Below are 17,227 nucleotides of genomic sequence, written 5' to 3' on the forward strand. Positions count from 1 at the left end.
GTTAGCCCTTCAAAACATGTCGAAAACTACTTCAAGTTTATTAGGGATTAAAGGACAACAATTTCATATGATTTATATAGATATATGAATAATTTGTTGATTTTTCTACAGCTTCATGACTCACGAGAATCCTCACCGGACATCACTGGCGAAATTGATGACGATATGGATGATTTACCACCACGTCAGCGCTCTCATAGCCCCATGGCTAATGGACCCATAGAGCAACAGCATTCGCATTCCCATTCCCGTAGTCCACCCAGCGTCGGTTTAGGACTACATCATCTTCACGATTCCAGTGACAATGAGCGTCCTTTATCCTCGAATCAATTGACCGCCACTCCACATTCTGCCTCCCAATCGTTGGGCTCCATCAGCGCTGGTTCCCCATCGCCGGGCATGCGCGAGCACACACCCTTGGCCAGTGGTCAAGGGCCACCGAGTAGTCCATCGAATTCACGCAACACCGATTCACCCATCGAAGTGGGTGGGCCAATGTCTTTGACAACGGGCTCTCGCATGGCACCGTCATCGAATAATTCGGCCTCATCGACGCCAACACCAACCACGCCACTGGGCGTTGCAGGATCAGGAGCCGGACAATTGCCATCACATACAGCCGCAGCGGCGGCAGCATTTGGAAGCCATATTTTTGGTAGCTTTGGTGCCGGCACCAGCGTCAGCGATAGGTAAGTTTTATTTAAAAATTATCAAACTATATAGAATCTAGTTTTATGATCCCAAAAGATAAACATTTACGCAAAGTTTAATCATTTCTTGCAACAAAACTTGTAACAAGCTAAGGTAGGGTTAGTTAGTTATTTATGTGATTTTAGACAAAAGGAGAATAATATGCAATATCCGATGCTAATATGTAGATTCTTACTGTTGATTCACCATGCTTAAATATTTCGACACACCAAATTTACTAATTTTGCACATTGATTTGTCGGAATGTTTAAATACCGATCTTGACCAATAACCGACATCAGTCTTAAAAAAATATTCCCTTGACAGTCAACATGAAGGTTATCTGGGTAATATTCACAATATCCTTCACTGTTTTCACTTTTGCTGCAGCAAAGGATCGTAAGTGGCATTAAGTTTCCAAGGCAACTTTAACATTTTTAAGTTTTTTTTTTACCAGAACGCTGCGACCGTCGTGTTACCATTCCACTTATTGGATGCAGTAGGGATCTGGAGTTATGGAGTTTGAAAGGAGGCAAATGTGCGCCTTTTTATTTATGCAGAAATTTCTTTGATAATTTTTTCTACACAGAAGAGGATTGTAAACGCGAATGCGAATGAGACCATTTGTGTGAAATTGAACTAATATTAAGTTCATACAGCTTTCCTTTTATTTTTCTTTGTAATCTGGTCTTTGCAATATAAATAGAAACTTTGTTTTTATATAATCTATATATACATCAACCTAAACTAGAAATTTGGTTAGGTATAGTTAGGATATATAGCTTTCCTGATAGTCCCGACACAAGTCTTGAAAAGATTCTTGTGATTTTAGACAAAAGAAGAGTAGTATTTACAATATCCCAAATTCTGAACGTTTCTGATGCAGCAAAGAATTGTAAGTGGCATTGAGTTTTGTATGTAGTTCCAGAGTCTTCAAATTTTGTATTTTAGCGGTCTGAGGCAGTCCACTTACCGTCCCATTTATTGAATGCAATGGGCGTGAAATAAAGTTTTGGACAACTTCGGTGGCAATATATACTCGACACAGAAATTCAGTGTTCACTTGAATGCGAATTTTCATGAAGGGTCTTGACAAGTTTTGAAATTTTCAGTAATATGGGAGCTATATTTCCCTTTGTGCTTAGAAAATCTGAATATATTAAATGATTTCTTTGTTTCACTTAAACCTTCAATTTTACACTTGAATTGGTGGAAAGATTTAATTATTTTCTATTATTTCTGATTACAAACCATGAAATTCAGTTAGTTAAAGTTTACCTTGAATCTGTTATTATTTTTCTTGATTTATTATTGATTGTCTTTGTTTAGCAATCGATTATCCCAATACAATTATAATTGGTTTTGGAATATTGAAAAATTTAAATAGATTTTCTCACCTCATTATAAAGTTTAGACGAAGTTTTAATGTCACACATGTAACTCCATTAAATGAGATTTCTCCCCGTTGTATACTTGACATCTCAATTGCAATTGCAATTGCTTCACCTCCCAGGACATTATGTCACCCTCTGTTCCAATGTATAACTAACTCACCCCTCAAGGTTGCCCACCCTCTTTGCCTTTTGTTAAGTATTCAGCTAATTGCTTGCGTGTCATTAAGCTCTTCCACTTACAAAAAGAATTAGACAAACAAACAATAAATTTATGGCAAGTGTCGCATTTTGTCAACAATTTGACAAAAGCAACTACAACATGAATGGTGAGCGAGAAGAACGGAGAGAAGTGAAGAGTATTTCGAATATTTGCAACCCCCCTTGACAAAAAATACAAAGTAAATGTGAAAAACCAAAAAAAGATTTCACCCCTAAAACTAAACTAAATTAGCAATTGATTGCACAAAGAGAGAGAGAGAGAGAGAGAGAAAACGAGAGAATCAGACAAACGACCGCAATGAGAGCAGTAATGACATTAGATGGTTGGTTGGGAAGATGCTTAGGATTCCTGCGATTCCTTGAGAACTCCTGTGGTGCCCCCATGAACTTTTTGCTTCTCGGCTGCACGGACTATTGAACAGGCGTGCCCTAACGGAAGGCGTTTCTACTTAATGTCTTGGATGGAAAACGTTTAAATTCCATTGGCGCACTTCCGGTCAACCGGATGTCGTGTGCGCCAGCGGAAACATTAAGCGAAAGAGAAAGAGTGAATTGAGAGAGAGGAGAGACTCTAGAGTTAGAATAAAACTTATATTTGTACATCTAAAAGAAATCACTTCATGTCTCTCCCTTCCCCCTAACTTAATGATGATTCAACTGCATTGATATCATCGGCACGTGCAAATCCAATGTCTAATCATCAAACGGAACAACGCCCGAATGATGCAGTCATTGTTTTTAGCATATGCCAAGGAAGAGCTACCAGATAGTAGTGGGCTGAAATGATTAATGATTAATCAATGACTTTGCACAGTAATCTCAAAAACATCCTATCGTTCTATAAAGAATGGATTCTAGATAGGATTTTATAGGATACTGAAGATTGATCACGAGCTTCATCACGATGTCGTTTTTCTCTGGATTTCAGAAATCAAAAAATCAATATATATTATGAGATCATTCATGAAACTGAGCATAAAAAGTAAGCAAGCAAAACTAATTCGACACACATTATTATGTAATTTTACACTTTGATTTGTCGAAAAGTTTAAATATCGATGAAGTTCATCAACTGGCATCAGTTGAAAGAAAATTTCCCATTATTCAACATGAAATTTATTTGGTTAATATTCGCATTATCCCTAATCTTCAACCCTTCTGATGCAAAAAGAAGGAATCGTAAGTGGCATTAAGTTTAGAATTTAGTTTCAGAATTTTCACAATTTTGTCACATTTAAGCGTCCTGCGGCCAGCATCTTGTCATCCCATACATCGAATGCGCTAAGAAAGAACAGTATTGGAGTTACCAGTCAGGTAAATGTGTGCCAATCTATATATGCCGTCTATTCAATGGCAATATGTTCGAAACAGAAGAGGAATGTAAACGCAAATGCGATTAATACCAGTTGTGTGAAATGTTAGTAAAATTAAGTTGATGCAGTTTTCATTGAATAAACCCAAAGAGGTGAATTTTGTATCATCTTCTCAAGACTTAAAATTGTCATTTCTTTACTTGGATAACAAATCGTAAGCTTTAAATAGAATAGCAAGGAGAATGGCCATAGCTTTTTTGAGAGTATTTGCATCACCTCTACCTCATGACCTACATACATTTGTTCCATATATTTACATATACTGCTTAAAAAATCCAAGCAAATCTAATCTCAAGGAAGTAATTTTGGACACACTTAATTGTGTAATTTTACACTTCGATTTGCTGGAAAGTTTAAATATCGATCGTGTCCAATAGATGACTTCAGTCTTTAAAAATTTTCTATTAGAAATCATGATGAAGTTTTTATGGATAGTATTCACAATATCCGTAATCTTGAACACTTCTGATGCAAATAGGAGGAATCGTAAGTGGCATTGAGTTTAGAATTAAGTTTCAGAATTATCACATTTTGTATTTTAGCGATCTGCGACAGTCAATTTGAGACGAATGTGGGTTGCTTCGGAGATGAAATAAAGCAATGGATTTACAATCCAAAGGAAAGTGATTGTATTCTTACCTATACGTGCAGACAATTCTTCTTTCTGTATTTCAAGACAAAAGAGCAGTGTATACGAGAATGCGTATAAGTCCTTTTGTGTGAAATGATACTAAAATTATGTTTATAGAGCTTCCTTTTTTTTGTGTTATTAAGTTGACTCCAAGGGGATCATATTCACTGCATTGGAAACATTTAAATTACCCAAATGATGGGAGCCATATTTCCCTATTTCCATAGCAAATCTCAATGATATCTTTGTTACACTTAAACTTTTAATTTCACACCTAAATTGGTGGCAGGATATAAACAGTAAATGCGCACAAAGACTGATATTAGTTTGTTTAAACCTCTGATTTTGAACCGAACATGAAGTGCATTTGGATAATATTTACCTTATTCCTAACCGTTTTCGATTTTGCCGCAGCATGGCATCGTAAGTGGCATTGATTTCGATTTCGATTCGGCTTCGATATTCTCACATTTTGCATTTTAGCAATCTGCGAAATGACCCCCAACACACTTCCCCATAAATGTAATCGTCAGATGCAGATATGGAGTTACAGTCCGCTGTGGGGTAAATGCACATCTTGGTTAACCTGCCCAATTCCGCGTTACGGTGAGAATATGTTTTTTTCGAAAGCAGCTTGTTCAGAAGCATGCAAAAAGGATGAACTCAAAACTAAAGAGAATGGTAAGTGATGGTGATTTATTGTAGAAGTTGAGTTTGAAAATTTCAAGCTTTGTATTTTAGCCGCCTGCGGGAATTGTGCTATAAAGTTTGGAGTATGGAGTTACAGTATGATGGAAGGTAAATGCATTTCTTGGCTTAGCTGCTCGCTTCCTCTCTATGTGGGAAATATGTTTCGTTCTTACGGGGAGTGCAGATATAAATGCGATTAGAACATAAACTAAAATCTTTTACTTATTTTAAGGTATAAAAAGGTCTTTGACATTAAATTTAAAACATTTGTGTCTTAGTCTTATTCTCAGTTGAAATACAAATTGCTGAGTTACATTTAAAGAGTTAATTACAAAAATAATTCGTAAAGAAAAAAAGTAAAAACTACAAGATGGAAAAGCATAAAGCAAAACTAATCTTAATTAAATGGATCTTAGACACACTAGATTATTACACTTTAATTGGTAGATATATTTAAAGGTCAGCCTTATTAAGTAACTAACATCAGGCATTAAAAATGAAATGAAATTGGAAATTAAGTACAATTAAGTATAGCATGGGAATGATTAAGTTTTCTGTTTGTAAAGCAAGAATATCCGTATCAATCTTATCTTGAAAACGAAACCCATTTAAAGTATATATTAGAGAAATATAATAGAGAAATCTGCGTCTTACTTTAGTGATGCTTTTTATATTTTGCTCTTTCAAGTTTATTTAGTAAAACAAAAATGAAAGAAAAACTGTGTCAATTTAATATCAGTTTCATTTCAAACGTTTGTGTGACCTTTGGTCTTAATCACATTCGCGTTTACAATCCTCTTCTGTGTAGAACTCATTATCAAAGAAGTTTGTGCATAGATATACAGGCACACATTGGCCTCCTCTCCAATTCCATAGCTTTTGGAACTTATCACATCCAATTAAAGGCTTGGGAAGGATACGACCACAGCGCGCTGAAATAAAAAATGTAAAAATTGTGAAAATAAATTGTAAACTTAATGCTACTTACGATCCTTTGCCGCAGCAAATGTGAAAACGGTGAGGGATATTATGCATATTATCCAGATAACCTTCATGTTGATTGTCAAGGAAATATTTTTTTGATACTGATGTCGGTTATTGGTCAAGATCGGTATTTAAACATTCCGACAAATCAATGTGCAAAATTAGTAAATTTGGTGTGTCGAAATATTTAAGCATGGTGAATCAACAGTAAGAATCTATTAGTATCGGATATTGCATATTGTTCTTCTTTGGTCTAAAATCACAAGAATGTTTATCTGGAAAGCTATATATCCTAACTATACCTAACCTAATTTCTAGTTTAGGCTGATGTTATGATGTAGATATTGTATTCCACGCAAGAATAACAAGGCTTGTAAAATATATAGATTATATAAAAACAAAGTTTCTATTTACATTGCAAGGACCAGATTACAAAGATAAATAAAAGGAAAGCTGTATGAACTTAATATTAGTTCAATTTCACACAAAAGGTCTCATTCGCATTCGCGTTTACAATCCTCTTCTGTGTAGAAATAATTATCAAAGAAGTTTCTGCATCGATACATAGGTGCACATTTGCCTCCTTTCAAATTCCATAACTTAAGTTGCTGATTGCATCCAATTAAAGGGACGACAATACTACGACCACAGCGCGCTGAGATATAAAATGTGAAAGTTCGGAAAATAAATGGTAAACTCAATGCTACTTACGATCCTTTGCCGCAGCAAATGTGAAAATGGCGAGGGATATTGTAAATATTAACCAGATAACCTTCATGTTGATTGTCAAGGGAATATTTTTGGAGACTGTTGTCAGTTACTGGCCATGATCGGTATATAACCATTCCGACAAATGAAAGTGTAAAATTAGTAAGCAAAGTGTGTGGAAAATTGATTTAGCTGAGATTAGTTTTAGATGGATTTCTCAAAGAGTAATGGAACATACATGATTTAGAGGTAGCAAACCCTCAACGTTTCGTCATGGAAAAAATTGGACATTAACCAATCAATCATAAGACCAATATTTCCAACGAGTGAAAACTTTTTAAGGTAGAAAAATAAAAAAAATAACACACAAAATGCGGAATCAACCTAATTTTTTTTTAATTTTTTTTAATTTAGGTTTTTTTTGCATTTTTCATCGCAATCATCCTTAGAGCGGAAGTTGTTTCGTTTATACAGAGGTTCTTTGCAGGAATGCCAAGAAATGCATCTTTCCTCCAGCGTACTGTAGCTCCATACAGCATACTTTGGAACACATGAACCGCAGGCGGCTAGAAAATAAGAATCCGAACATTTCAAAGTTCACTTGTAGAACAATTGCCACTTACACTTTCTTCTAACTCTAAGTTCGGTATCTTTGCAAATTAGTGAACATTCTGCTTTCGTAAAAAACATATTGTCACCGAAGAAAGGGATTGGACACGTTAACCAAGATGTGCATTTTCTGTCCAAAGGATTGTAACTCCATACTTGAATTTGATCGAAACATTTGCGTGGAAGTGTAATAGGTGTCTCATCGCAGATCGCTTAAATCGCCAAATGTGAACATTTTGAAGCTAGATTGTAAATTCAGTGCCACTTACGATCCAATGCTATAGTAAGAGTCAAAATCGTTGAGATTATGATAAATAGCATCGAAAAGATTTTCATATTGAATTTTAATCAAGAGATTATTAAAGACTGAGCTCTTTTTTCTAACATTATCGGCTTTTACACCTCGGAGCTTTTACATTCAAAGCGTAAAATTTTAAAATCAAGTATGAAATGAAAAAAAATTTAACGAGATTCGTTTTGAGGGAAATAATGAAATGTGAATCTCTTTCGTTTTATATTTCAAGTTGAGTTTCTTTTAAGGTATGATCTTAATCGTAATTCGAATGGCTTAGCTTTCAATTTCCAACCAATCTTTCGTTAAATGAGGACAATTTTAAATAGTTTAAATACGTTCTTTCAAAGTAATTTCTAAAAATATATGTAATTAGAAAATAAAGTGTGACCAACACACAATTTAATGTGATTAGTTTTGCCATTTTCCAGGCACTTCTTTTACTCTAGATCAGCATCAACAGCCAATTTGATATGGCCAAGTCCTCCTGTCCTTTTGTATTCTATTGAGTGCATGGTATACCAAAGTCAATTACTTACTTCATTTTTAAGTGGATAGATATTATCATGCCCCCAAAAGGACCACAAATTATTATCTTTGCTTTAATATTAACGTTAGAGTCTTAATTGCATACTTTTTGGGGTACATTTCCCTCATTTTACAGCCCTAGATCCCCCTTTGAATGGATATAGTATTATGAATCCAGTCAACTATAAAATAAAGCATTTAGATATCTAGTTCGTCTATATATTGCAAATCTACTGTCTAAATTTCTAAATTTCTTGCTTCTCAGAATTCATAAACTACATTTTTAATATACGATGTTTTAGTATAGACTTAAACAACAATGATATCAACTAACTACAATTTCTGAAACATATTTTGCTCACTTTTCAAATTGGAGGGCTAACAAAGTTGCTACTTGAAAATGTAATTGGGCGTAAATGAGGGTGTTTTATTTGTGATAAATATAATAGCTCGAGTACCAGGAGGAGAAAAGGAAAAACAAACCCCTATGACAAACCAAAGTAACCATATGCCATAACGCAGACACAAAAGGCGGTGGATGCTACTGGTTTTTCTAGACCTCACTTTGGGCGGTCTCATCAGCAGCGGGTGGGCGGTGGAATCGAGACTTTTTCTTGTTTTGCTCACATGTCAACGCGCCCAAACAACAAAAGCATTACACCACAATCAAAAAAGGAAGAAGAAAGAGAGAGAGAGAGAGTGAGAGAGAGGTGGGACAGAGTGGGGGAGAACAGGAATTGAACTTGGGATATAATAGCGCACAGGATGCTCATAGAGGACCGATAGCCCACTGGGCAGAGAAGCACGCGTCATGTCACGACTTCTGTTTGTGGATTCCTGCTGTTTGTTGTTGTAACGGTTGACCGAATTCATATCGATTGCGAATAATTTCTCGATTTGCACTCAACATAAAAATATATATATGTGTGTGTGTGTGTGTGTGTCTATCCTTGTGATAGTTTTTTTTTATTATTATTTAAATAAGGAGAGCATGTCCTGTGAAGCGTTTCATAGCAAAACATTTGTCAAAGCATTAGTCAAGCTTTCTCCCACTCTCTCTCTGTCTCTCTTTCATTCTTCGACACAGAAGAACACACACAAAAATGTATAAATCGAATATATAATATATTCAAAATGAAATTGTTACCTATGACATCAGACTATGTATGTATGTAATACATTTTCATCTCTTCCCATCGAACTCATTAACTAACTATGATGACCGGAAATGAGAGGCTAATTAGAGACCGGCAGCAACTGCCGAAATCAGTTGAGCATTATCATCAACTAACCAAAACTTGCCGAAATTCACATGATCATATTTTATGCACAAATAAACTAAATATGTATTACAAATGCCCGCGAAAAAGGATAGGTGTGGTGAGGGGGGGGCCAGGTGAGGAGATGCACTAAACATAAACCTCGAGCTACTTAAACAAGTTTCTATATACATATGTTGGTATGTATGTATGTCCCTCAAAATCAAAACGAGGTATACACACTTAACGAAAAATCTTTTTTATAATTCGAGACAATAAATTTCAAGTCTTTGCAATAATTTCAAAAAATTCAAGTATTACTTAAACAGACAAGAATTTATTAGAAAATTATGAGATGACAAATTGAAAATACAACAAATTTAAGGCAAAAAAAGAAAGGTAAATGTATTCTAAAACCTTCTTTTTAATGTTTTTACTACTTTATATCAAACCAAGTATATGTATATTCAATTTCTATAAATGCATTAACTTCAAATACTTAAAAAGTAAGTACACAAAGAAAGCATTATTTATGCGTTATGTTTGATATAACTCAAGTCTTTAATTAAAATTACTTTTATTAATGCTAAGTTGGAATCAAAATAAGTATTTAGAACATTATATTCAGAAAATCATTATCATTATAGGTACAGGTACAGGTAGTTCAAATCTAATGCTAATTAAAAGTAGTTATAGAAGTTAAAGAATAGCAATAATAATGAAATTACAGTATAAAGATTACTTTTCTTGGTTTCTTGAGGAATTTTACTATATAATATAACTACTGAAGCATAGGAAGGTTAAATGTTCAAGTTTTCAGTCTATAAGTTCTAAAGATTTGTTAAATTTTCGCTATGTGTATTAAGGGCGTCAAATTCACAGCGAAAGGGTGGAGAGGAAGAGTGAAGAGTGAGAGACAGATAGAAAGAGATAGGTATACAGAAAGGTGTACCTACCGTCAGGCACAAATGCGAATGCCTTGAATAATAAATTAAGCAAATATTTTAATATTCATCATGCAATTAAAATAAGCTGACTCGCTAACTCGAACCAGACCCAGCCAGTCCCCATCCCCACCCACTAGAGTCCACAAACTTTTCCTCCTAATATAATAAGCTGGCTTCCCAAAAATAAGAAAACACACACACACAAAAAATGAAAATTCTGCGGAAATTAAGTTTGGTTTGGTAAAGTGAAAAAGCAAAAAGTTGCACCATTTTTCCCAACCAAGCTGTATATATACTTGGTATACATACCCATAAATATATGTATATGTATAAGTAGGTGTTGATTGTCCTGAGTTTTAATTTGTTGGATGTGCGTAAAGCATTAAAATGTTTGCCCCAAAAATTACACACAGACAGTTTCAACTCACTGCAATCTTGAAGGAAAAAGTGCGAAAATTTTAAGAAAACTTTCTGACATTGACAATCTCATTCTAGCCAAGCGCCTCAGTCTGTCTCTCTGTGTGTCTCTCTCTCTCTCTCTCTGTCTTGGCCCAGAGCCAAAGTTATGTTCTAACTAACGAGCTCAACGACAACACTCAAAAAGCCTGCTGAATGTCTTAATTAGAGATGGGAGCTGCAATGGAACTCAGAGACAGAGATAGAGATGTTGTCTCTCTAAAAGATTCCTCTTCTTGTTGAGTATAGCAATTAAAACGGCGGCGACGGCGGCTCCATCTCCTCCCCATCCATCCATCCATTCCCTAGACTTTGCTATGGCATAGCTTTAGGCGCTTCAGGTTGCTGCAAAAATTTCCCAGCCCCTCTTCCCTGGCACTCTCGCTCGCTCACTCTGTTTGAATGAATGTGCACATGCAAAATTTAATTACGACCAAAGGATGAGTGCTTAATTATACGCAAACATTTAAGTTTACTGCTTTTTTCGTTACCCGGTGCGAGAGAGATGGACAGAAGCTTTGGGGCAGAGGTTTGGGTGGGGGATAAGTGTTGGAGGGAGCTTGAGGCCTGGGCCAACTCTCTATGTCTATGTCTGAGTGTTTGCATTTCTTGTTCTTGTTATTTGAATTTGGACTTTTGCTTTTTAATTTGTTGCAGGGAGAACAAATTATTTGTTAAAATGTTATAAATTTAATTACTGATAAAAAAAAATATAAATATTTAACATAAAATCTAGACTAGTTTAAACGAGGGACTGTGAAATGTCTGGCTTAACTTATTAATTGTTTTTCCCATTCGATTCGATTTTCAAGAGAAAAAGTGAAAATCAATTGAAATACATCTTATATGTATTTTTGTCAAAGTTTTTCATGCTTTGGATTTCAGTATGATCTCTATAATCTATCTATCTATGTACATACATATATTAAATTGATAGTCAAGCTAAAAACCAGTGTAAAAATTAAAAATTATTTAGTTCAATGCAATGCAAAACAGTTTCTTAACTTAGTCTTCAAAATCGGTAAATTTCTATACAATTAATTGCGGAAAATTGTGGCTATCAACAATAATTGTGGAAAATTGTAGCTGTCAAGAAATTTTCACGTTTACAGAACATTTTCTGTGTTTAGCATTCTGATTTAACTTACTTTTATATCAGAATTTTGTTGATTGACTAAAAAATTATGCTGAATGGCATTGAATTAATTGAAGTAATTTACATAAGTTTAATGCATCAATTCAAACAACTATTTCCAATCATAGACGGACCTAGAGCTGTAAAAAGGTGATTATTTGCCCCTTAAAGTATGCAACAAGCAGCTCACGAATTCGTCTTTTGAGGTATTCAAAGATCTTGTAGTTAATAACAATCTTCGAAGCAAACATTGTTAATAGAGTCTTTTTAAATTGCAAGGCATACAAAATATTTGTCATTTTGCATATTGCATACTTTAAGGGACAAAGTTCCCCCATTTTACCGCCCTAGATTCGCCTATGTTTCCAATGCATAAGACCAAATTCACAAGTCTAAAACATTAACTAAAATCTGTTAAATATCGAATGAAATTCAAATGCTTTTGATGCTTTTCCACTTTGTTTATGCAAATATCGATAAAAATCTAACTTGATTCATATCCAGAATTCCAAAATGCTTTGTATCTGCAATAAATGTTAACGATTCCAGCACGAAGTACAACAACAACAACAACATCAACGATAACAAAATATGCTTTTAATTAACGCTTAATTGAAATAAATTAAAACATTTTTATGCGTAATTGCATTATTATTAATAAACCTAAATATTCTGGAGAAGTGAAACTCCCTACAGTCAGTTGTTGTTTCAGTTTTTTAATTGAATGAAATATGTATAACGCTTAGAATGTGAGCAGTGGAAAGGAGGGGGCAGGGTGGGGTGGGCTATATAGGGTGACACTGACATCATGTCAAGGCAATAGAGACACTGCCGCCACCCTTCCCCATCCCTTCATCAGCACACTCTCTTCATACCCGCCCTCTCATCAAACACTTAATGCAATTTAAAATTTTAATTGATAAGTGAGCCAAAACATTTTATGCGAAATGATGATGATGTATGATATTCATATATACGAGGGTCATTCGATAGGTAACTAATAAAGCAACTTTAAACTAACAAATATGTGAGTCATATCAACCAAAGGAATAATATTTAATCCACTATATAATATATAGTTTTTAAAGCAAAAAGTTCCATTAGTTTATCTAAGGAATGAAGCAAAAGTTGTTTTCAATACTATACTATAAATAATATATACAATTTTAAAATTGGATTCATATCGTTCTTAAATAAATGTGTCTTAAAAATACCTTTTTTTTTGATTCAAATCACACAGAGTTTTGAAAGTTTTTGTCACTATCGAAAACGTTGTAAGTGTTTGATATGTTGCAATTACTTACTTTAATAATATTTGTTAACTGTTAACCGACTCTCGTTGTTGACTGGCATATAATCCATTAATAAAATTATAGAATATTATTATTATTTAACATTTGAACATTTGCTACTACTTTGCTCTTCAAATAGAGCAGACATAATTGTGCGGTTATAAATTTATTTGACATTGTCGGTGGATTAGCGGGTACAATGAAAACACAACAACAACAAAAACAAAATAAACAAAAAAATGTGAAAAATTCAATTTCCATTTATTCAAATTTACATTAAGCCTAAGACCATTTTGGCTAAAGACCTTGGGGGAGTTGAATCAACATTTCGGTAGTTCGGGGTGGGGAACTGAAGCAACAGTATCATGGGTCCTTCTCTGCTCTCTGTAGCAACCACAAATGTCGCGGCCACTGTCGCTTTTAATTCTTTTCACTTTTCCTTTTTCCCTCGCTTCACTTTCTCTTGGGTTTTTTTTTTGCCTCCATCAACTAAACTCTCGTGATTTGACGAGGTTTTTGCCGCTTTTTTCGCGGTGAATCATTTTGGCCGCTTGAAACAGAATTTCGAATGTGTATTTTGCTCTCTCTTTCTCTCCCTCTGTCTCTATTTTAGCCTCTCTTTTTGGGAGTGTTGTGATTTTCCAGCAATTTCTTGTTTCATTTTTTTTCCCTGGTTTTAGGCAATTTTCTTCTCTTATTTTTTTAAGTTGATAAATATTTTAGTAGAGGTTTTTAAGTTATCATTTTAGAAGTCCACGGATGAAAATTCGTGGTTCATGCAATTTAAGATGAAAAATTCTTTTAAATTATAAACTAAGCCTTGGTTTCATTTATTTTTGAAGATGAAATTGAATAAGTAGTTTAGTATATACTGCTTGCTCTTAAATACTTTCCCGTTCTTATCTAGCGTGTTTAGCCAATAAGTATAGATACTATTGTTGTAGTTTTATAAGCCGTTCGTATACTTATTTAAGTGTAATAGTTTGCCATTGGATTCTATCCTTTGTTAGTCACAGTTTAAATATTTCATGGAATCTAAGACTATTAGTATTAATCTTTAGTATATTGAATCAATCTACTAAGCCAAAATAGTTCGATGCAGTCAATTAAGAAAATCTAGATAATGAGAACAAATAACTCAAAAATTTTCCTCATTGAGTTAATTAGGAGTCGATAATTTTGATAACTGATGTCGGAAAAACTAAACCTAATTATAATGGAACCCAAATATAATCAAAATGATGATATTGTTCGAAAATGCTTTAAAAAGATATGGATATATATTCGCTTTTTCTTTTAAAACATTTTCGAACAATAGATCATCATGAGTTCCATAAACCTTGTATTGATTATTAATTCATTAAAATTTATCATTAATCTGATGAAATACAGCGTTTTATCTTTAGAACTTGTGAAATGCATTAAATGCGTAACGATTTAATTATAAAACATTTTTATCTTATCACCAATGAATCACATTTACATTTGTTTTTACAATTTCTGGGTATAAAATTTCCCCATAATGTGATTTAGTATGGACTAAGCTTGACGGAATGGTTTTAATGAGTTCACCAATAAAGAAAACAATGAGCACTCTTATTGATTATATCAGAAATTCTTGTTGCTTGCTCAATTACTTATTGTTAGCCAAGGAAAAATCTATTTTGTGGTATTACATGTTAAATTTCACAAGTTATATTAAGGTCTTTGTAATAAAAAATTGTTTCTATTTGAATGGAGATGTCGTACACATGTGTTTTTTACTGTGAGAATTGATATTACTCAACTTATACAGGAAAATGTCCTAATATCTTAATTTAAAACGATGATTTAGACTTGGAATGTCTAAGGGGTAGTCACAGGTACTGATTCCGTCTTATAAATAGTTTAATTACTCCACATTCAAGTGTAAAATTTAAAATTAGCATTGATTTTTTAAAAGTTTCGATGACAAATCAAATGAAAATAATTATGAGAAAAGTAAATAAACTTAAATGATGATTGTAATTGTTTCTTCCGAATAAATAAATAAATTTTTTTTGTATTAAAAACTTAATAATTAAATATATTTCTTTTGCAATTTTATTTACAGCAATTGTGGTTTTCGTCCAGTACTAAGTGAACAGAGTGCTGTGGCAGCTGCAGCTGCGGCAGCCGCAGCTCAAAGGAATGCTGCCAACAATCATCCGCATTCGCATCCGCATCCGCCACTGTTTCTGCCGCCACATCTGGCCGCCCAATTTGGCCATCATCAGCCCCTGTTTGCAGGTCTGAAAGGTAAGTGTGGCCTTTGCGTCTCCAATCGAATTTGAATCAAATCAAATCAGTTTAAAATATAATCAGCTGAGTTTGGTTGAGCCAATAAATCAAAATCAGAAAATCGCAAAATTATCAAATTTATCAATATCAATTTTTGTCATCTTCTCTATCGCAGGTGTGTCGCCGTTTCAAAGTCTTTGCTCATGCTGTTCGCTGAAGCCGCCGCCGCCACCCCCTGCCACAGTTGCCCCACCAACACTGAGTGTGCCGGTGAGTAGCAGCTCAGCAGCCAGTTCCCCAGAGTCTCCCAAATCGACGAGTGGAGGTGGCAGCAATGGTGGTGGTTCAGGTGGCAGTTCCTCGGCTGATCCACGCTCGAATTCGGTGGCCGAGCTGCGTCGCAAGGCCCAAGAACATTCGGCAGCTTTGTTGCAATCGTTGCATGCGGCAGCTGCTGCTGGTTTAGCCTTTCCTGGATTGCATTTGCCTCCATTATCCTTTGCCCATCATCCGGCCTTGGGGCACAACAATAACAATAACCACCATCATCATCATCAGCATAACCATCATTTGAGGATGAAGCATGAGGCTCAGGATATGACGGCTAGCACCATGAACGGTTTAAGCGCAGCCGGAGGAGCTAACTCATCGGGCCTTTTGCCCGTAACAACATCGGCCTCTCTCTTAGACTTGGCCGAATCGGCCGCGGCATATCAACAGCAGCAGCAGCAGCAACAACAACAGCAACAACATGCTGCCACCTTGTCGCCTCCCACCACGCCCACTCAGTCGCAGACACCAACGGCTATTGCAGCAGGCGATTCGCCAACAACCACAACAACAGCAACAACACCAACAAACGTCAATCCGTTGCTTTTGCTTACCAAAAGCGAATAATAAGCAACGAAATGAAGTTTCTGTGCAATTAATTTAAATAATTATGAAAACCAACAAACAAGAATTACCATTAAAACTATAAAATATTTAGCATTTAAGACTAAAAAAAAAAAAAAAAACATAAACCTTTTAGTTTATCCTCCAAAACAAAGCACAAAATGCACATTGAAAATTAATTATAAATGCAACACTTAATTAGATTAGTTAGAAAGTTATCGAAGACAAAGGCAAAAGGTCAACAATTAAGAATTTTTCAAAACTAAGATTGTAAAAATATCAGAAAATTTAAAATTCATTCACTTACCTCACTTTTTATACCATACACCCATAGGGTGGAATGGTATATTAAAGTCGCCAAAATGTATGTAACAGGCAGAAGGAAGCTTCTCCGACCCTATAAAGTATATATATTCTTGATCAGGATGAACAGCCGAGTCGATCTAGCCATGTCCGTCTGTCCGTCCGTCCGTCCGTCTGTCCGTCCGTCCGTCCGTCCGTCCGTCCGTCCGTCCGTCCGTCCGTCCGTCCGTCCGTCCGTCCGTCCGTCCGTATGAACACGCAGATCTCGGAGACTATAAGAGCTAGAGCCACCAAATTTGGTATGTATACTCGTGTATTATGCACGCGTACAGAGTTAATTGGAATTTCGGCCACGCCCCCTTACGCCCCCAGGAATCACATAAAACTATTTTTCTTAAAAAGTATAACAGCTAGAGACATCAAATTTATTTTGTATACCCGTTTAGTTAGCGCGCAAAAACTGATTGTTCAAACTTTTTGCCACGCCCCCTTACGCCCCCAGGAATCACATAAAACTGTTTTTCTTAAAAAGTATAACAGCTAGAGACATCAAATTTGGTATGC

At 35.1% G+C, this 17,227-nt stretch overlaps 1 protein-coding gene and 6 long non-coding RNA genes across 7 annotated transcripts in view; 4 read left to right on the forward strand and 3 right to left on the reverse strand.

Annotated features, from left to right (window-relative positions):
* Positions 1-16,522, forward strand: part of Drgx (Dorsal root ganglia homeobox) — a 45,440-nt gene extending 28,918 nt beyond the window's left edge. The window contains exons 6-8 of the mRNA XM_068294820.1: positions 112-689; positions 15,300-15,484; positions 15,642-16,522. Of these exons, the coding sequence (XP_068150921.1) occupies positions 112-689; positions 15,300-15,484; positions 15,642-16,363 (1,485 nt within the window). The 3' untranslated portion in view covers positions 16,364-16,522. The remainder of the gene's footprint in view (positions 1-111; positions 690-15,299; positions 15,485-15,641) is intronic.
* LOC137581464 (uncharacterized) lies at positions 998-1,419 on the forward strand. The gene is made up of 2 exons (XR_011033165.1): positions 998-1,089; positions 1,148-1,419. It is a non-coding gene; the product is annotated as an uncharacterized lncRNA (long non-coding RNA).
* Positions 3,391-3,801, forward strand: LOC137581506 (uncharacterized). Its single transcript, XR_011033176.1, has 2 exons — positions 3,391-3,482; positions 3,543-3,801. It is a non-coding gene; the product is annotated as an uncharacterized lncRNA (long non-coding RNA).
* Positions 4,087-5,129, forward strand: LOC137581426 (uncharacterized). Its single transcript, XR_011033146.1, has 4 exons — positions 4,087-4,162; positions 4,219-4,730; positions 4,791-4,988; positions 5,049-5,129. It is a non-coding gene; the product is annotated as an uncharacterized lncRNA (long non-coding RNA).
* On the reverse strand, positions 5,648-6,077 carry LOC137581460 (uncharacterized). The gene is made up of 2 exons (XR_011033162.1): positions 5,986-6,077; positions 5,648-5,929 (listed from the first exon to the last, which is right to left on the reverse strand). It is a non-coding gene; the product is annotated as an uncharacterized lncRNA (long non-coding RNA).
* On the reverse strand, positions 6,536-7,016 carry LOC137580454 (uncharacterized). Its single transcript, XR_011033011.1, has 3 exons — positions 6,928-7,016; positions 6,693-6,801; positions 6,536-6,636 (listed from the first exon to the last, which is right to left on the reverse strand). It is a non-coding gene; the product is annotated as an uncharacterized lncRNA (long non-coding RNA).
* LOC137581550 (uncharacterized) lies at positions 7,095-7,666 on the reverse strand. The gene is made up of 3 exons (XR_011033180.1): positions 7,568-7,666; positions 7,313-7,510; positions 7,095-7,255 (listed from the first exon to the last, which is right to left on the reverse strand). It is a non-coding gene; the product is annotated as an uncharacterized lncRNA (long non-coding RNA).
* Positions 16,523-17,227: the final 705 nt, after the last annotated feature.

Source organism: Drosophila tropicalis, unplaced genomic scaffold, assembly GCF_018151085.1.
Source record: "Drosophila tropicalis isolate 14030-0801.00 unplaced genomic scaffold, ASM1815108v1 contig_845, whole genome shotgun sequence".
Classification (NCBI taxonomy): domain Eukaryota; kingdom Metazoa; phylum Arthropoda; class Insecta; order Diptera; family Drosophilidae; genus Drosophila; species Drosophila tropicalis.